The sequence below is a fragment of the Lepisma saccharinum genome, chromosome 2, assembly GCF_977018435.1.
Source record: "Lepisma saccharinum chromosome 2, izLepSacc3.1, whole genome shotgun sequence".
In the NCBI taxonomy this organism is placed as follows: Eukaryota; Metazoa; Arthropoda; class Insecta; order Zygentoma; family Lepismatidae; genus Lepisma; species Lepisma saccharinum.
The window spans coordinates 128,645,209-128,667,357 of record NC_139230.1 but is presented as its reverse complement, the minus strand read 5'-3'; the positions used below and the strand labels follow the sequence as shown (position 1 = coordinate 128,667,357).

At 36.7% G+C, this 22,149-nt stretch overlaps 1 protein-coding gene across 1 annotated transcript in view; it reads left to right on the top strand.

The window, feature by feature from the left end:
* The window catches only part of LOC145983638 (b(0,+)-type amino acid transporter 1-like), a 191,725-nt gene that overhangs the window by 132,128 nt on the left and 37,448 nt on the right, over positions 1 to 22,149 (top strand). Inside the window, exons 7-10 of the mRNA XM_083116702.1 lie at positions 15,969 to 16,068; positions 16,316 to 16,360; positions 18,867 to 18,990; positions 21,435 to 21,538. Coding sequence (XP_082972828.1) covers positions 15,969 to 16,068; positions 16,316 to 16,360; positions 18,867 to 18,990; positions 21,435 to 21,538 — 373 coding nt within the window. The remainder of the gene's footprint in view (positions 1 to 15,968; positions 16,069 to 16,315; positions 16,361 to 18,866; positions 18,991 to 21,434; positions 21,539 to 22,149) is intronic.

Below are 22,149 nucleotides of genomic sequence, written 5' to 3'. Positions count from 1 at the left end.
CACGCTCTTGGTTTACTTTGCTCGCCACTATATTCACTGCTCTGTCTTCATCTAGTCGCGAAGGAACAAAAAAACTCGAGCTCGGAGATTTCGGATTGCAAGGAAGCTCACGAAAACCATTCACTTTTAACGGTTTCGTCTGCAGCGTAATCTTGATACAGTGTTGCACATTCGAAACCTCCAAACGATTCCCATCGCCACAAAACTGTTTCAAGGATATAAACTTAAGCAGGACGTTACTGGTCAAAATTATGATTAAAATGTTCTATTATCTGTGGCTCTTAACATCGTTTCTAAAGCGTATTTATTTGTGCATATAAGAGCAGAACTTGGATGAATTACAGAAGAACTTTTGCGTGTTATAACACAGGTTAGTGATCGTTTTGCAATATTTATATAAATGTCTGTATATGTCTATAAAAATAAGCGGGCATTACAGGCCGCAAATGTCGGCATCTCCGTCAGCGCCGCCCGCCACGCTTCTCCCGATCTCTCGGCTGCAGATCGAAATGAACGCACGGTATATGCATGAAATTCGTACCAACAGTGTATGTGTAATGCTACACCGCACCTCATACACATTATCCGTGTCCTCTTATGGCAGTGTGCACATCTTCTTTGAGAACAGTCTACCTGCACATGTTCTGCAATGTTGATGTCTTGTCTGACTTCATTTGGTACACGCAAGGGTGCAGAACCAATTTGGGAACTTCTGTAAGGAAGGTTTCCATGTAAACGGCAGTATGATTCCACCAATGATCGTCGGAAATCACAATATGTCACATTTTTGCCATTCACTTTCTTGACAATCAACCGTGCATTGTGGCATGCTGCATCTATTCCAAAGGCAAACAAGGAGAACCACCACTTTTTACCCCTGAAACTGACCCACAAGGAGTGAATGTTCTGGTCGAAACGATCGATGCAACCCTTGAACATGCCCTCCCGATTCCACTAGCATTAATTGTTGCGGTCTCTTGTGAATCATGATAACTTCTTGTGACAACTTCCACCTCGGCAAGGAGCATTGCTGGAGGAAGGCAATTTACATCTGTGCAATTCTCATCGCCACTGTCTTCATCTGTGAATCCATCATCATCAGGTGGGAAAAGAACCTCATCAATGTCATCATGATTTTCTTCAATAAGTTGTAATGCTTCATCCAAATTCAACCTGAAATCATAGTAGATTCCAAGTTCAACATTTGTATTATTTTTTTTATTAGTAGTAGACTGTAATACACATAACACAGCATTACGGTGTATATCAGAATAAGATACTATAGCATTGTTTTGCCCCCAAGATTTATCATTATTATTTATGAGGAAAGCATTTTCTTTGTGTTTATTTTTCAAGTCTCAATGTTTTTATTCTTGTTTTTACAATAATTATAAATCATTACTCACTCAAGGACTAAAATTATTAACATTATATTTTATTATTATTATTAAAATTAACGCTAAATTGCAATTATGTCCTAGTCCTTTAAACGTTTATGACTTCCAAAGCCCAATGTCACGTACAGGTGACACTACAAATTTATTTAACAATTACACCAACTAATTGTTCAGGGAGAAAATTTATATTTACCAGACATAAACCTTAAACCTTTAAGAATAAGTAAACTTCTAATCATCTTACCATTTTGATGTTATTGAATGTCCTTCTTCAGGAGCAGGTGATGTGTCATAATTCCTAAGGGCAGCCATCTTTACTTCAATGGTTCCAGAAAGTTCCACAAGATGTCCCTCAGTTCAAAATTGCAAAAATTCAGTTGAGAAAAAGTGAATGAACAGAGATTAAATATATGCCCGGCCACAGCATACAATAAAAAAATATTAAAAAGCTGTCACCTACAAGTAGTGTAATTGGACCTACAACCAGGACGAGAAAGTATGACCCCCCTCAGATTGATTTGTCTACACTTAAAACAAGCTCAACATGCCCATATGAGCTTTTTGCTCAAGTGTGGAACCCCGTCTAATTCAAGATTTTTGTAAAAAATACCCTCGGGAGTTCCTGAGAAAGTATGACCCCCTCAGATTGATTTGCCTACACTTACAAAAGGCACTTCAGTGAGATTGTTGTCCATAAACCTGTCAAAAATAAGCCTCTCTTGATATTTTTTTGCCCACACCTAAAACTAAGCCACACCCACCCACATACACACCTACACCCACACACACACACACACACACACACACACACACACACACACACACACACACTGACCTTGACCTTGATCTTGACTATTTTTTCGATTATTTTTTTTCGATTATTTTTTCGATTATTTTTTCGATTTTTTTCCGATTATTTTTTCGATTATTTTTTCGATTATTTTTCCGATTATTTTTCGATTATTTTTTCGATTATTTTTTCGATTATTTTTTCGATTATTTTGACCTTGACCTTGAGATGATCTTGACCTTGACCACACCCACCCACATACACACCCACACCCACCCACATACACACCTACACCCACCCACACTTACCCATATACTCACCTACACCCACCCACACCCACACACACACACACACACACACACAAAGCACATTGTTGAACCCAACTGATATTTTTTATTAAGTATAGAGTTTTGATTTGAACCCCAAGAAATTTTATATAAATACCAAAGCCAAAAATATTAACACACATACACACATACACACATACACAAACACACACAAAATATTCAAAACACACTGCTGAACCTAACTGATATTTTTTATTAAGTATAGAGTTTTGATTTGAACCCCAAGAAATTTTATATAAATACCAAAGCCAAAAATATTAACACACATACACACACACACACACACACACACACACACACAAAGCACTTTGTTGAACCCAACTGATATTTTTTATTAAGTATAGAGTTTTGATTTGAACCCCAAGAAATTTTATATAAATACCAAAGCCAAAAATATTAACACACATACACACATACACACACACACAAAACACACTGCTGAACCTAACTGATATTTTTTATTAAGCATAGAATTTTGATTTGAATCCCAAGAAATTGTATATAATAAACAACAACAAAAATGTCAAATCAAAAATATTGTAATCAATGCAAAAAAAATATATCCAGCCCCAATTGGGCTAAGCATCAAAGGAATTGTAATCCAGACAAATACAGAACTCCCACAAAAATTTGCCCTAAATGCCATAGAAAATATAATCTGGAATATTTCACATATAAACATAAAGGTACTTGTTCTGCACAGTCATCAACATTGCCCCCACACCCATCCACATCTGCTCTGAAAAGGAAGCATGAAACACCTGTTAATGCTGGACCAGCAAAGCAGCCACGCTATGAACCCATCCATAGCAGTTTTAACGGCCAATTAAGGGATTACCGTTTTGTATCAGAGCCAAAATGTGGTATTAAGAATTTTTTGAACAGTATAAATTCTGATGTGCAGGCAATTCTAAATGCACAAAATGGGTCTTATAAGCTGTCCCTCAAATTGTTTACACAATATAAGAAGCCAAATGGCACAAAATTTACACAGCCCCACATAACAGAAACTGTACCGGTATACTCAAATGCAAATTCAGACAAAATAATAAGCAATTTGATAGATCAATTGAATATTAAACACTCTGAATTTGCTGGAAAAGAGTCTGGATGGAGCCTATGCGGTTCTCCACACAAGTTATATGTTAATATTTCTGAATTCAGCCCATTACAAGGATCTACATATCTGCCATTACCTGCCAATATCAAAAACAAAACAGCCGTGGTTAATATAAAAAATAATGACCAGAAATGCTTTTTGTGGTGTATTTTAGCTGCTTTGTATCCAGTTTCAAGGCATCCTGAGCGAATAAGTTATTATAAACAACATGAAAATGATTTTGATGATGCAATGGAGGGTTTAGAATATCCAATGTCTGTTCAGAATATTGATAAATTTGAAAAAAAGGCCCGGGATATCAATGGCAAACAATTATCTATTAATGTATTTACTTGTTCCACTGGCCGTGGCAATTGCTTGATAGATCCTCTCAGAATCAGTACATTTGATGATGAATCTGCTATTCCGATTGATCTGCTCTTAATTGAAGGGGATGGCACATATCATTACACTCTGATACATAATCTTGAAGCTTTAGTCAGAAAACAATTAGACAAATCTAAGACAATATTCAAGTTGTGCAGAAGATGTTTAAGTGTTTTTGATGGTAGAAAAATAATAAATGGGGTTCGTGAAAAAATGCAGAAATTGCTAAAAACAAGTTAATTGAGCATCTGAAATACTGTGGCAACCATAAACCTGTTCATATGGTGATGCCAATGCCAAGTGAAAATGCAAAATTCAAAAAGTTTGAAGCCTTGTTGGAACACCCAGCATATATAGTCTGTGATTTTGAATCAAACCTCAAACCCCTTGCATTCTGCAGCCCAGACCCTGAGGAATCTTCAATTACACCATACCAGTTACATGAACCTTCCAGCTTTTATTATGTAGTTGTACAGGATGGGGTTGTTAGTAAAGAAGATTTATACATGGGAGCAGATGCCATCAAAGAATTTGCACATAGAATAGAAAATGAGTGCCATGACATAGCATCTAATATTTTATTAAAATCAAAACCCATGTTGCCTTTAACAGAGAAACAGATTGAAGATTTCAACAATGCAGAAAAATGGCCGGTATGTGATTCTGAATTTTCAGATATAAATATCAAGGTTTATCACCATTCTCATACAGATGGTAAATTCTTAATGGCCCTGTGTAATAGCTGCAATATTAAGATCCAGAGACCAAAATTTGTCCCCATATTTTGCCATGGAGCATCCAATTATGATTTTCATCATTTGATCAGGTACGAGGGGTTTGACAAGCAGAATTTAAATATTTTAGCAGAAAATGATGAGAAATATATTGCTATTAGCAAAATAATTAAAGTTAATGCTGTTCCTATTCACTTAAGATTTCTTGATTCTTACAAAATTTTATCGGCTAGCCTGGCTACACTGGCCACTCAATTATCTGATGATCAATTCAAAATCACATGTGCTTTGTTTCCAAATCAGGACCTGAAATTATTTAGGCGGAAGGGTGTATATCCATATGATTATGTTACAGATTTTTCTAAATTTGATGAGTGTTCTCTGCCACCAAAACAACAGTTTTACAGCAAAATCAGAGGATCTGGAATCACTGATTATGATTATCACCATGCCCAATTGATGTGGAACAATTTAAAATGCCAGACATTTGGTGATTATCACATGGCATATTTGAAACTTGATGTGACCCTCTTAGCTGATATACTGCAGGCATTCAGAAAATCTTCCATGCAAAATTATAAGCTGGATCCAATGTATTTTTACAGTGCTCCGGGCCTAGCATGGTCTGCAATGTTTTTGAACACTAAAATGCAATTGGATCTGATCCAGGATCAAGATATGTACTTGTTTATGGAACAATGTATAAGAGGAGGCATGGTGCAATGTTCTCAGAGATATGCCAGAGCAAATAACAAATATATTCCTGATTATGATCCAGCACTGCCATCAAATTATATACTGTATGTAGATGCAAACAGCCTCTATGGTTATGCTATGATGGATAAATTGCCATATGCAGGGCTTGAGTGGGTTGAAAATTTCAATATTGAAGATCTTAAGGACTTTGATGACAGTAACTATGGCCTCTTCTTAGAGGTTGATCTGACAATTCCAGATAATTTACACAGCACATTTTCTGATCTGCCCCCAATTCCTGAGGTTAAGTGTTCACCTGGCTCTAAACACAAGAAATTGATGATGACTCTAGATCCGAAACAGGGTTATGTCATATATTACAAAAACCTCCAGTTTCTGATGAATCATGGTGTTCAAGTGATCAAAGTTGGAAAAGTTTTGAGGTTCAGGCACTCAACATGGTTGAAGCCATATATTGATACAAACACAGAGCTTCGAACATCAGCAATAAGCCAATTTGATAAGACCTTGTTTAAATTGATGGTCAATTCAGTGTATGGCAAAACAATTGAAAATGTCAGAAAACATATTGATGTTAAAATAATTACTGACCCCAGCCGGAGCAAAAAATTGATTGCAAAGCCCAACTTCAATTACAGAAGAATTTATGATGAAAATATGGCACTTTTCAACATGAAAAAAACAAAGATCAAATTTGATAAGCCTATTTATGTAGGGGCTGTGATATTGGAATTGGCCAAATTACACATGTTAAAATTGTATTATGATGTGTTGAAACCTTTGTATGGTGATTGTGTAAAATTGATGTACATGGACACTGATAGTTTTGTTCTTGATATTCAAACAGAAGATGTTTATAAAGATATTGCACAGCCTGAATTGTTTCAATACTTTGATACCAGTGAACATTCAAAAATTCAACACCACAACAAAAAATTACCTGGCAAGTTAAAAGATGAGACACTTGGTGATGTTATTGTGGCATTTGCTGGGTTAAGGGCCAAGATGTACAGTTTTGAAACATGTTGTGGCGCTGTTGCCAAAAAGGCCAAGGGCATTGGCAGAGTAATTGTTGACAAAGAGCTTGAATTTGAGGATTACAAAAATTGTCTCAAATCATGTAGCACAATCAGAACATCAGAAAATAGAATTCAGAGTGTGGATCACTTATTGACTAGCAATATTGTAAGAAAAGTGGCTCTGGACCCACATGATGATAAGAGATGCATTTTATCATGTGGCATACATACTCTACCATGGGGTCATTGTGATTTGAAAAATGGCAATCAATGCCAAATTACAGAGCATGATTTGAAATAAATAAACATGCCTATGAACTTATTTGGGTTCAAAAAACAGGCTATTATGGAGCTGCCAACACCACAACCCTCTTCTGATGTAATATCTAAACTAAGTGCTTTGTTAATTATTCATCTGAACAGCATACTTACAGATGTTGATGATGAAACAGGTAAAATATTGTACATATTTAACAATAATTTAAATCATTACCAATTACCTGTAGGTGGTCAATTGCAATTTATTACAACCCCTGAGGGTAATGTCAAAATTTCAGTAGGGAGAAATATTTATAGAATTAAGCACTCAAACATGATTTCTGGCACTGTATATACTGTTTCTGCTGGTGACTGCTTATATATTGAGGTCCCGGGATCATATGACAAGCTTATACCCTTTTTTATAGAATTAAGAATCAGATATTTAATAATAAATAACCACTAAAACAAAAATGCCTAATGATATATTTGGCCATACAAGACATGAAGATCACAGTGATGAGATTCTGATGCTTGATGTCAGAGTGAAGAAATTAAGAAGTGATTTACAAGCTTTACAAACCACACTCAATGCCAGTCTTCAATTAGAAATTACAAATTTACAATCACAATGCATGGACCCTCTTCTTAAAATTGATTCTGAACTCAAAGTGCTGCTTCAGAAATATACTGATCTGGCAACATTGGATAATTTTCAAAGTTTAGAAGAAGCTGTAGCAGCTCTTCAAGCCAAATTTAAGACCCAGGCCACCAACTCTGAGCAATTGAAACAGCAATTGGAAGAGCAGATAAATAATGTCCAGACACAGCTCCAAACAATTGTCAAAAGCATAAAATCACAAGAAGATTTCGATCTAGTGATTTCCACTCTAAAAGAACAGATTCAATCACTACAAATACCTAATCTGGACCCTCTGAACAATGCCATAGCCGAGGTTAAAGAAAAAATTGAGACACTTGAAAATTTTATGAACAATTTGCCATCTTCTGATGCTTTGAGTGCAATAACTCGGAGTGTTGCCAACATCAAGCTGCAACTTGAAACATATGAAGATTTTGGAAAAATTCAAAGTACCATAACCCATCTTGAGGGTACAATAGCAGGAGTGCAAAGTGATTTGACAAATATACAAGAATCTCTAGAGTCCCGCCTGCCCGGTATTGTAGACACTCTTGTAAGTGTCCAGGAACAGATCACAAAGCTTGAAAACCTCAACACTGAATCTGAGCTATCTCATTTTCATCACTTGATTGATGATATCCAAACAAAGCTTGAAATTTTACAACAATCAACACACTCTCAGGCAGATATAGCCCTGCTCCAAAATGCTATGCAAAATGTGGCTGATGCTTCTGAATTAAACAATTGGCACTTGAATCTTTGCAAAATACTGTGTCAAATCTGCCTACATCACAGGAACTTAAAAATATTAAGAGGGCAGTGAATCGCATATTGAAATCAGAAGATATCAAGAATATCCAGACAGAGATCAAACAACTTACTCAGACAGTGGCCACTCTACCAACCAATCAACATATTAATGAACTGCATGCCTTGTTTGAGGATATCAGAAGACAGGTCCATGATCTTACTGCTCAAAATTCAAAATTGGCCGTTATTGAAAATTTGCAACAAATTGTAGCTAATATCAAGCAACAGCTAGGGACCATGGAATCCAATCAAGCAAATGCTCTGTCTGTTTTTGCCACCCAGCTACAAGAAATTGTGCAACAATACAAGAAACTTGTTGTGGACATAAAAATCAAGCCAGGCCATGATGATGTTGTTAGAACCATCAATGAGCACCTTGAATCTGTAACAAGCAGATTGCTTACAGCAGAAAAAGAAATAACAGGCATAATCGAGAATCCAAAACATACAGTAATTCTTGAATTGTACAGCATCCCCAACAAGAATATGATTCACCATTTACACCAGGTGGCAAAATATATATGCTGTCCCCTGCATAATTTTATTACCAGTTTTTTGTTGGGGGCACACTGAGACCAATCAAGATCAAATATTGGCTTCAACCACAGGCACACCACTACCCCACCTTATCAATAACAAATGCTGATAACAAAGTAAAAATCACCAGTGTAGAGTTAAAGGATTTTACAGACCCCAATACATTAGAAACAGCCTATGCTGATGATGATGGCTCTCTGGAATTTAAAATACAAATAGGGGACAAATTATATTTAGAAAATCCTGTATTATCTGCTGCTGAACACCCCATAGTTGCAATATTCTTGTTTTCATATTATGTCTAGAGAAATTATTGTTGATGAATTACACAGACAAGCCAGACATATTTATAAGAGACTGCCAGTAGTCACAAAAGGCATAGATGATTTATGGCAGAGCGACTTGATTGAGATGGCAAGTGGACAGCTGAAAAACTTAGACATAATCAACAAGGGCTACAAGTATCTACTCACTGTAATAGACACATTTTCAAAATTTGCCTGGGCTGTGCCACTCAAATCAAAGACTGGAAAATGTGTTACAGAAGCCATCAGGACAATCATCAATCAGAGTGGAAGATCACCGCGCTATTTGCACACAGATAATGGCAAAGAATTTTATAATTCTGTGTTCCAACAATTTATTAAAAGCCAGTCAATAAAACATTATTCGAGTTACAGTGATCTCAAAGCCTCAATTGTAGAGAGATTCAACAAAACCCTAAAAAATCTTATGTATAAACAATTTACACTTCAAGGTAATTATAAATGGCTTAATATTCTTCCAGAACTTCTACATAAATATAACAACTCGGTCCATTCTACAATCAAAATGAAACCCTCTGAAGTAACTCCATCTGATGAGCAAAAATTGATCAGGACTGTTTATTATCCTAGATACCAGCCAACAACAAGAAAGGCCAAATACAAGGTGGGTGATCAATTAAGAATCAGCAAATATAAGCACTTATTCAAAAGAGGCTTTGCAAGAAACTGGAGCACTGAATTATTTACAGTGGTTCAAATTAAACCTGGGGCCCTTAACACATATATAATAAAAGACCACCGAGGAGAAATTCTCAAAGGCAGATTCTATGAAGAAGAACTCAGCAAAACTAAACAGCCTGACACATATCTCATAGAAAAAATCATCCGCAGAAAAGGCAACAAGTTATTTGTCAAATGGCTAGGACTTCCAGAACACAGCTGGATCGATGCAGACAAAGTGATAATATGAGCACCTGGGATGTTATAAAAAGGCTGCCAGAACCTGAACAGCAGATTAAGAGAAATGGCAAGTTGCTGCCTGAAAATATTAGATGTCTTATTGTTGGGCCATCGGCTTGTGGTAAATCTACACTAATGGTTGATAATTTTTTATTGGCACCCAACTGGTTAGACTGGAAAAACAGGCACTTGTATGTCTTTTCTAAGAGCTTGGAACAATGAAAATATCAGCAGTTGATGAAGCTATATGATGGATTGGATATAGCCACTTTTGAACCAGATGTTAAGCCACTTCATGAATGTCTCGATAATTCTGTTGTTGTGTTTGATGACATTATACTGGATAATCAAAACAAGGTTAGAAATATCTTTACACAGGGCCGACACAAAAATATTGATTGCTTCTACCTGGCACAGACTTTTTCAAAAATACCGAAGCAGCTGATCCGAGACAACAGCAATTTTATATGTGTGTTTCATGAAGATCATACCAACCTCAAACACATACATGATGAATATGTAGGTGGGGACTTGAGCTACAATAATTTTTCCAAGTTTTGCAGTAGGTGCTGGAACCAGGACAGTTATGGGTTTGTCACAATTGATATGACAAGAAAACCCAATAGTGGCAAATACAGAAATAAAATCAACAATTTTCTAGACATTGAAACATATATAAATAACCATGAAAAGGCCAATCATTGATGATCTTAAATTAAGAGATTATCTTGTAAAAAGATTTAAGGGATGGAAATCACAGAACCGAGGAATTTATGAACAACACAAACAAACAGAACAGCCTATTATTGATGCTATTAGTGAATTAGGTAAAAATATCAAAACTGTTACAGAGCAAAATCAAAATTTGATCACAGAGCTTGTACCTGTAGCTGCAAGGAACATATTAGATTATCCAATCACCCCACTTTCCAGTATTCATACACCTAGTCCTGTTGCTCCTCGAAGAATTGAAGCTACTCTGGATCCTATTGAATTGGGTCTTCTTGCTCAAAAATATTTAAGCACACCTAAAGACAACAAAGATGAGGTCTTTGGCTTATATGCTGACACAGAGCGTGATGGTAGCATCATACATAGAATTGGCAATTTCAGAGTAACATTTATGGGAGATGATATAATTGTATATTCAGAATCTCATCTTGGAGAAAGAGGTGCTTTTGTTAAGTATCTTGGCACACCTGGATTGTGGGAACTGATGACTAGGAAAAGGCCTGGCAGCTATACAGATCAAGATTATGAACATTACAAAGAAATATTAATAAAATCAGATGCTCTATACCAGAACAATGATCCCACACAAAAAAGAGTCAAGTCTAGCAGTGGAGCAAAATACAACAATTTAATCAAACCCATATTGTCACAAATTAAGACTGGCAGTGGAATCAAACAATACAACACCCTGCCTAAAGAATTTGTGTGGGTTGATGATGTCAGGAAACTTGTAGATAGGTTATTGGTGATAGCTGGGGAGGAAAATGCTGGCAACCACAATTTTTACAATGAAAAGATTGGAATTATGGACATGATAAGCACAAAATTGTCTAATTTTATAGTGAATGACACTAAGGGGATTGGATATCTTATAAAAATTATTAATACTCTACCACCTAAATTTTGGAATATTTCTGAGGGCCGGGGGTTGGTTAATGACATTATAAACAAGCTGCCATTTGAACTACACATTCCAGGCTATCAGTATTTGTGGTCCAGGTACAAAATTGGACCATAGATTAAACAGAGGTGATCCTGGTGTTAATCCCCTAGATGCTGCTTGTAGAGACCATGACATAGCATACAACACACATTCTAATCTTGACAAGAGACATGTTGCAGACAAGAAATTAGAAGAGGCTGCATTTGGTAGATTTGTAAGCAAAGATGCTTCTTTGAGTGAGAGAATAGCAGCATTGGGGACCATCATAGCTATGAACACCAAACAAAAACTGGGGTGGGGGCTGTGAATATGTATATAATAAACCTACAATGAAGGCCAACGGTGTTATGTATCAAATACCTTATGCAGGTCTTAAATCTCTTGGGCCTATTGATAGTCTTTTAACCAAAAAGCAGCGCAAGAAAAAAAGCTCTTGTCTTGCAAAGGGCCATGGTATGAAATTGTTGCTTAGTACCCCCCAATTAAAAAAATTACAACAATCCAGGAAAAAATCACATGTGGGGGGTTTCATATTTACTATCCCGGCCATCTTAGCTGCTCTCGGGGCTGTTGGGAGCTTGGCTGGGGGATCAGCTGCCATAGCAAAAACAGTAATAGATGCCAAGAAAAATAGGGCAGAATTAGATGAATTGAAGCGCCTTAACCTGGCCATGGAGAAACAAGGCAAAGGTGTTAAGAGAGCCATTAATAAGTTTAAAAAAAAACAAGAGCCGCTTACAAACCAAGATATTGAAGCTTTAATCAAGCCACTGGGCATCAAACATTTTAGAGGTGTGTACATGTCTGATTCTTTACCAGAACAACCACTCAACAAAGAGTGTGGCATTGTTAATTTGGATAAGTACAAAAATCAGGGCACTCACTGGATCTGTTATCTTAAATATTTAAAAAATGAGGCATTTGTGTTTGATTCATTTGGAGGTATTCCACCTGAAAATTTAGTAAAATATCAAAAATCAACTAATCTTTATTACAATAATGCCCGTGTTCAAAATTTCAAAGATGTTAATTGTGGACATTTGTGTTTATCTGTTCTTAGATATATGTCTCAAATAAATAAACCATCAATTGAAAATATTCAAAAAGCCTTGTGGTATTTAAAACATCATGGGGGTATTCCATCTCACCAGCCAAAATTCAATATTGAAACTCAAATTACATGATGATAAAGTGTATCCCAAAACAATAGCTCTCAGAGCATTTTATGGCATGTACTTGATCCCTAATATTACACACCACAACAACACAATTGCAGTAGGGGATCAAAAAATTGTCATCACTCCAGGGCAGTATAATCTGTCCACTCTAAATGCTCAATTACCCAGAGGTATAGTATTAACTCAAAATTCTGTCACTCACAGAGTAGAGATTGTATCTGCTACAGAAACAGTGGATCTGGGTACTATAGGAGAGCTGTTAGGATTTGAGAACAACACAAAACTTGAAGCGGCCATCAAACACACTGCTATTAATATACCTAAATTCTTAGCCATAGAGACTCTGAATATTCACTGTAATGTGGCCGAGGGTATGATCACCAAATCAAATGGCATAGGCACTCACAAACAAACTGGCATCATTGCAACATTTAAACCTAATTCTGAATTTATGGAGCCTATCATCTACACTCCATCCCCAACATTATATTTTCCTGTGTGCCACAACAGAATAGATAATATTGAATTGATGGTCACTAATGAAAAAGAAGAATTAGTTGATTTTGCTGGAGCCACAACAACTGCAATCATAGAGATTAATATTTAAATAAAAATACATACAAAAAAAATGGAAAATATTGAGAGTTATGAGCTACAATCATTCCCCCCAAACAGGAGGACATTTGCAAATTTAAATCAACCCAACACAGAAATTGAGGTTGATCTTGATGTAGGGGATGGCTTTATACACCCCCACAGAGCAGATCTATACATCAAATTTGATGTTGTAAAGCTCGATGGAACAGATTATCCAGCAAATTCAAATATAAGATTGGTAGATAATTTTGTGCCGCATCTGTTCTCTGAAATTGAGATCAGAAAGCATGGTGTTGTTATAAACAGAATAGATTATCCCGGCATTACCTCCACAGCTTTGGCCACACTAAAATTATCCAAAACCGAGGCTTCTTATTACAAAATAGGTGGATTTGAGGCTGGTGATAAAATTATATCTAAGAGCCACACAGTGCTGTTTCCTATGCGCCTGTTGCCAGGATTCTTTTCAGATTACAAAGATATTATGTGGAAGGGTGGTTTAAGAATCACATTTAGAAGAGCTGCCAATGATAATAATGCTTTGATGAGGTACAGCACATTAAACTCTACAGGGGAAGCTTTGCCCAATACCCTACCTGATGAAGGCAAGTGCATTATTCAGACTATGGAGCTAAGAATCCCAGTTGTTGAATATGAAGCCAGTTATGCTCTTAAATACAAAGCAGATATAATAAAAAATCCACAGATTCCTTTACAATTTTATACATATCAATGTGTACAGAAGCCCGTATCTGGTACCTATTATGAGTTTGATTCTACAAATTCATTCTCCAGTATACAATATGACATGCCGGATTTTGTGGTGGTATTGTTTCAGACTGGAGGACACAATAATCAGGAAAAAAATTCAAGTAAATTTGATAGCTGCAACATCAAGAACATATATCTTAAAAATGGCAGAAATGAGGTATTTCCTAGAGAAAATTATAATTTAGACATGTCCAAGGATGATTTCCTTAAATTATATGAAGCATTTTCATCATACAAAAGGGTCACTACTGGCAATATTGACATGTATTACACACCAGATGAATTCAAAGCACAGAGACCCATGTTTGTAATCAACACTTCAAAAAGAAAACAAGTTGTGGTTAATGATAGGACAAATATTAAAATTATCTGTGAATTCCATGAGGCATTACCTGATGACACCATATGTAGTGTTATTCTCATAGGGGAAAAATCTTATCTTTATGATGTAAGAAATGAGAGAGTCACAGAACAATTCTAGAAGAATTACATTATCTTAATATTAGATAAACAAATTGAACCTGGTATCCAATTGATCTTAAACCGGAAGTAAATATGTGTGTGTGTGTGTGTGTGTGTGTGTGTGTGTGTGTGTGTGTGTGGGTGGGTGGGTGGGTGTGGGTGTGTATGTGGGTGGGTGTAGGTGTGTATGTGGGTGGGTGTGGCTTAGTTTTAGGTGTGGGCAAAAAAAATATCAAGAGAGGCTTATTTTTGACAGGTTTATGGACAACAATCTCACAGAAGTGCCTTTTGTAAGTGTAGACAAATCAATCTGAGGGGGGTCATACTTTCTCAGGAACTTCCCGAGGGTATTTTTACAAAAATCTTGGATTAGACGGGGTTCCACACTTGAGCAAAAAGCTCATATGGGCATGTTGAGCTTGTTTTAAGTGTAGACAAATCAATCTGAGGGGGGTCATACTTTCTCGTCCTGGTTGTAGGTCCAATTACACTACTCCTACAGGTGACATTGGGCTTTCTCGGGTTGTGGATTAAAATTGATCTCGTTCATCTGAACTTCGAAATAATCGGCGTTGGTGCACGCGGCCAACAGTGAGCTAAGAAAAATTAAATTCTGTTTAACGTAAAAAAATGTGCAAAACCAATCACTTAAAGTGAAAATCACGTGTAGAATTAGATATTTCCAGAGCCTGAACATTTTCCGTTCCGAATGTCGGAATTTAAAAAAAATCCGATCCCGTCCCGACCCAAAAAATGCTGTCCCACACAAACCTCTAAAAACAATCACTCGATGGAGAAATAGCGTGTAAAATTCGAGTTTTGTTAAGTATCGGGAAAAATAAAATATTTCTCGTCCCGAAAATTTTCCGATTTACTAGGGAAATGGTGAATTTTCCCCGTCCCGACCAGAAATTTTCTGTCCCGCACTTCCCGCACTTACCTAATGTGAACGATTAGTGCGAATTCAATTTCTATTGCTCTACAATGTAAAGCTTACGGCAACCAAATGAATATAGCAAAGAACAAAGAACATTCCAGTACCATGCACCAGGCACTTTTAATGCATATTGTTGCCCCCAGGTATCCATTGATGGAGCCTGCATATGCAGGGATATACTTGCAAATATCCACACTTCATGAGCAGATGAGCTAACAATAAGTAATAAGAGCTGTCTACTCCACTACTGCACTCCATATGATGATTAAATCGAAATAGAAAAAGAAATAAAGTAAAAAAATCTACACTGAATCTACACTTGCAGTTTGGCCACACTCTTGTCCTGTGTTTTCCCTTTTGATGGATTCCTTCTCTCCATTTCAGGGAACACTTCCAATCTTGCTGCCGGATTTAAAGGGACCAGTTTTGAACTAAGAAATATAGCACTTGAAATCTACAGTGGACTTTGGGCTTACGATGGATGGCAAGTTACAACATTGGATGACTTCAATGTACAAAGCAAGATAAACTCATACTTTCTGATACATAATATGCATTACTGTAGTTAATTTAAAGTAACATTAAAGCATTCCTTATTTTAGAAAATTGATTTTGCTTGTTCAAAAAAGAAAAGGGCAGGGGAGCACTTTAGAGTAAAGTAAATGCTTTATAAGAGTTTAATATCGTTATAACAAATGATGTACTCTAAACTTTTTTTTCTTACATTTTAGGTCAACTGTTACTGTTGTCACTGAAGAAATAAAACAGCCTGAAGTGTAAGTTTTCTTTTATATCTTATTAATTTTACACAAATATGATTTATTTGAAATATTTAATATCAGCAGAGGCAAAAGTGATAATTGATGTTATATTAGAAAAGTGCTAGCTGTGCTTTGCACCACACCATGAAGGCATATGGGGGTGTGGAATTAGGGCCCCACACTTTCTTGATCACAGCCAAAGGTGGGGGTGATGTGATCAGCACCATGCCCCTGGCCACCTTTACCCCCCAGAGTTTCCTCCAGGTACCAACTTTATACGATGCTGGGTGTGCGCTGGAGACGCTTGAACAGGTGGAAAAAATCCCAGTTCTCCCCCGCTGGAGATCGAACCTGGGTCTATTGCATGGTAGTCAGATGCCCTAACGACTGAGCTACTGCAGCTCAGTATTTAGAAAAGTACATATTAGAAAAATACACCAATTACATCCAGAAGAAAAAGCAGTAAAAAAAAGAATCCTTGAGTTAAATGGCTGAAGTAAATAAATATAGATATTTGGTCTGAGCTGATACCACTTACAACCAACATTGCTCCACTACTGAGCATTCTTCTAATTACAAACTAGATATTAGAATTTTTACAAAATCAAGTTTGAGACATTCAAGTTGATTTTTTCCCACATGGTTGAACTTAATCTGTGCCATAATCTTCAAAACTGTATACATGATAAACCAAAATATGTCATGCATCAAACAGTTCATTAAGTGATCACAATCACATTTCTTGAAGTGCTGACGCAATGAATAGGACTGCAAAGCAGACTAGTAGAGTAAATTATATAGGAAAGGAATGTACTTTTGACACTGCTACTACCACCCTTATGTCAATAACAGGCCTCGCTGCAAGAGAACCTAAACCATTTCGAGGCATACTGATTCCTGGCAATACTGACATCCAGTACACTCCAGTACAGCAAGGCCAGCAGTGCTGGCCCACAGCATTACGGTTACAAAATTACTTCTTTAACTTTTAGTTCTTCATTATTTCTTCCCTGTTACATCAACAGAATCAACCCACCATAGGCCTGTAATGTTCGTCCTTTTGTGATATGGGACCATCCACACCCTCTCGTGGCTTGTTGACAAAACATCTGCCCGGCGACTGTGACACATCACTCTGGCCTGCTTTGTAGCCAATGCCAGCAAGAATCAGTGAATAGGAGACTGTTTTATGTGAAGGGAAACTTCGTATTCCAATCTATAAGGGATGGAAGAAAGTCGGGGTGCCATCAGTGAAGTGGACTGATGTCCTCAGTGTTGCGAACTGCACAATTAAGTGTCCACACCAGTGTTGTAGCATATAAACCAAGCAAGTTACAATTTTGATATTTTTAAATTGACCATAAAGTTTCAAAGCACACGAGAAACACAAAAATATGATTGCTGACATGTGTTTGACATACTCTATGTGAATATAAACGTTTCAGAGCATTCGGTCTATTAAGACATCACGTCCATAGACACATCCGCCAAATAGAGTTCGTAACACTTGCTGGTTGCGGTCACTTTTTTTTTTCCAAGTGCTTTGCGAGGTTAAAAGTTTCTCGGGCATGCTAATTTCTATTTCTTTGTTTGTTTTTGTGGGAAGTTAGGGTGGTTATGTCGAAACTAATAGCTTAAAAAACTTTAGTACTGCCATTGTTTACTATTTTCTATGGAAAGAACTATGTGGTGCCAAAATAGTTCTGTGAATATTGCAATATGTGAAAATCGTAAAAAGTGATTCAATCATCTGTGTTCGTCTGTTGCATTAAATTCGTTTGACAACAAGCCAAATGAGGTTCGAATAAATGGACAACTGCACCAGAACATTCACCTTTCCCTTTCAAATGCTCGGTGATTGAAGACCATCTTAAAGTACCAGAGACTTGTTAAGGAAACAGAATCAGGTAGAGTGCTCATATCTCAGTATAAGGTATCATGTAGAAGCAATGGATTCTTGGTTTTCTTAACCTTTCGCCAGCCCTCGTGGTAGAGTGGTTAGCACATTGCGCTACAATGCCAGGGGTCCCGGGTTTGATTCCCTCCATGAGCATGGATGTTTGTGAGTGTCTATTCATCAATTTTATCATCTCATCACTCATCCCCATCTTCACAAATTAGCCAAAAGTGGCACAAAAAGCCAAGTAATATAGAGCAACTCAATTAATCTTAACTTTTCGGGATCTGCTTCCCCAACAAAGAAAGTCACCGCACCCCACTACTGACATCTGACCTTAGATCTCACTAGATAAATCCATAATTAAGTGAAGAAGAAAACAATATAGTTTCCAGAATAATTGTGAATTTTATTCTGAAGTTATTTCATTTTAACTTCACCGGGTGGTGAATGGTATCAGGTGGCAAATTCTGGATTTGAAATCCATCAGATTTAGATCAGATTACATATGCCTAATTTAAACCAATAATGACATATCTGCCCACTTCTACCTAGCTTTAGATAATCAGTAGGCCATGTTAACATAAACATGTAAGTCTAATTTTTAATTTTTCATCTTTTCAGAAACATCCTAAGAAGCATACTTATTGGAGTTCCTCTTGTGTCACTGGTATATGTGATGATGAACATGGCTTACATGGCTGTGCTTACTGTGCCAGAGATGGTACAAGCACCAGCTGTTGCTGTGGTAAGATTGGGCTATCTTTTAAATCTTCAATTTCATCTTGGAGATAATAAGTTCATAATAAACTGCTACTTTTGTTAATATACACTGACTTTTCTTTGGTTTTTCATGCTGTAAAATTTGTTGGATTTGGTTTATTTTACTTTCTGCCACTTTAGATTTTTTGTAAAGATGAGGATGAGTGATGGATAACATGAAATTGATGAACGGACACTCACAAGAAATACCCATTCCCAGACTGGGATTCGAACCCTAGACTACCCTACATCATTGTGCACTATGCTAACCACTCTGCCACAGAGGTCTGCTCATGCTGTAAAGCTTGGATCTCTACTCTGTAATGTGTGTAAATAGCCTACATACTGATCCATTCATAAATTCACTGGTGGCAAAAGCAGTGAGAGATAATTTTTCCTGCAATAATATTGCCAGTATGTCATAGAATACTCACGCTTGAAAATACACTTTTTCAGTCAACTCTGCCAGAAATTAAGCGAGGGCTGTTGAAGGAAAGGGGAAAGCAACTATACCTGCCGCAAAATTAGTTTGGTATTGACACTTGAGAACAACGTGTTGAAATCGGGTCTACGTCACTGCGGGAGGGTGGGTTGCTGGCATGCGAGCCAATGAAAATCTTCCCAGTGTTTCACCCAGGCCCTGGTTACCTAGCAACAGAAAACATTTTTCTCGGTGTTGCCACTTATTGGGCGATTCTTCCTGTGATCAGATTTCATGTTGTTGGGAGAGGACGTGTTGTTTGTTTGTTGCGTTGCGTTACTGTGATATTTTAACCAGTCCGTTTGTTTAGTGTTTACTGAATTTAGAGTATTCTTCGTTGTATATAGCGTGTTGTTTTAGTGTGTTATTTTTTGTACATAATTTTCTGTGTTCTGCTTGAGTGTGGCGTGTGCTTGTGTGAAGAATGTCAAGCACGGGAGGCAATACTTGAGATAACAATGTACCAAAGAGGCCATGCACTAAAAGAAAAAGGAATTCTTCTCAAAGGACAAACGTGGGAGATGGTTTGTTCTGAGCGCAAATAATTTGAGCAAGAGAAAAACAATGGGGGTCGAATCATTTCTGTAAACAAAGTTCTGGACAGGACTGCTGCTGCTTTCGGCGTGTCTAAGAACAATATTGTTATCATAGGGAAAGAAAAATATAATGTGGTAGAAATAAATAAATAAATAAATGCGAGGCTTCAAAATTGGAAACCCCAGGAAAGAATAGGAATATCAGTAAACGCGTGACAAATTTAGATACTTTTCAGCAAGATGCTATTCTCGCCATATTTACTCTTATTATAGGAGGAAAGATCATCCCACTGTTGGGAAACTGCACGTTTCGTTGAAAGATTCGGCGTTTTTTCAAGGTGGGGAAACATCTTTAAGGACAGTCATAAAATCTCTGGGATTCTCATACAAAAAAATATAATGGACCCAAAATAAAGTATGGAGGCACATGGAGATGTGGAGGTAGAGCTCCACACATTCTCGACCTCGACCTAGGCCATATTATGGAGGTGATGCGGTGATGTGGTTCACCAACCGCCTTTACCACAGGTTTGCCCCAGGTACTCACTTGGGCTGAGTCGACCCAGGAGCTGCTCGGGATAATTGAAAAAGTTTCACAAACCACCGTGGGTCTCACACATGAAAATCAGACGCCCCACCAACTGGACTTTGTGCACTTCAGTTGCGGTATAATTGAAAGACGGGCAGACTTTAACGGCGACTTCGGAAAGAAATGATTATTGAAAGTGTGTATACAGAATGGATTGAAAAGGTAACCTGTAAACAATGCTCGTTTCATTAATTCGTTCATGTTGTAAGGGAGATGCAAATGAATAGAAAAAACAATAACACATTCATCATTGTTGTCATCATTGTTATTCCATTTTCCTCAAAAAACAATAACACATTTCATCATTGTTGTTCCTTTTCATAACACGTTTTCCTTGACACAGCATCAGACGGTTGCAGTGCGTACTGTACTGCATGATATGGCAACACCGTGACGCGTGTTCCTTCAGCTCTCAATACCAAACTAATTTTGCGGCAGGTTTAGTGTTCGTGTGTGAAGATGTACTAATAATATAAATAATTATGTATAAGAAAAAAATTCACATTTGTCCTTGAAGCAGACAAAAGTTAAGTTTTCTTATAATGCATTCAACATGTTGATTGATTGATTGATTTGCTGTTTTAAGTCCATTTTATGCACAGTAAGGCTAATCAGGACTGGACCTACAGTTTAAAGTGGGATCCAAACCACTATGCGCCTCCACAAGGTGAAACATGTTGAACAATTATAGGGTTTTATAATAGATATGTATGTACCACAAATGTTACAGAAAATTTTGCAGATGTTGGGAAATTCCCGAACTCCCAAGAAAATATCAGTTAGTTTGTGTACAAAAATTATATTAATTACCTTTTATTTTTCAGTTGTTTGGAGACAAAATATTTGGTGCTGTGAGCTTTATCATTCCTCTTGGAGTAGCATTGTCAACATTTGGTTGTGCTCTAGGAATTCAGTTCAGTGTAACCAGGTATGCTACTCTAAATACTACATAAGAAAATCTGATAGCCTTCTTTTAAAAGTTTCTGTCTTTCTGAACCAAAATGAACATACAACTGCAATGATATGTTATTTTGTATTGATCAGTTTATTTTATTTCGCTTTTCTGCTAATTTTGGATAATCACCAAGAATAGAGTTAATAGTAATAGACAATAAGAAACTCACATGGACAAGTGTTCGGAAACTTACTTTTGAAAATAAAAAATGAGTTACAGTTAGTTGTTTCAAAAAGTAACAGAGTTAAGTTATTAATTTAAAAAGTATTTAAATGAACAGTTAACTGTAGTTTAAAATGAACTAATTTACTTTGACATTTACTTTCTGCTGGAAATTTTCTTATATATTCCACGCAATCAATAATCATTAATTGCAATAAAATAATATCTGAAGACTTAAATGTAATTTATTTGTCTCTTGTACTTAATATATATATACAGGGTGACTGGTAATTAGATGTATTCCCTGAAAGGGGTTAAAGTAGAGACAATTTGCAATAAATTTGACCATATGATACCCCGTCCGAAAATTAGTAGTTTTCGAGATAATCGAATTTCAATTGTTTTTTTTAAAAAATGACAAT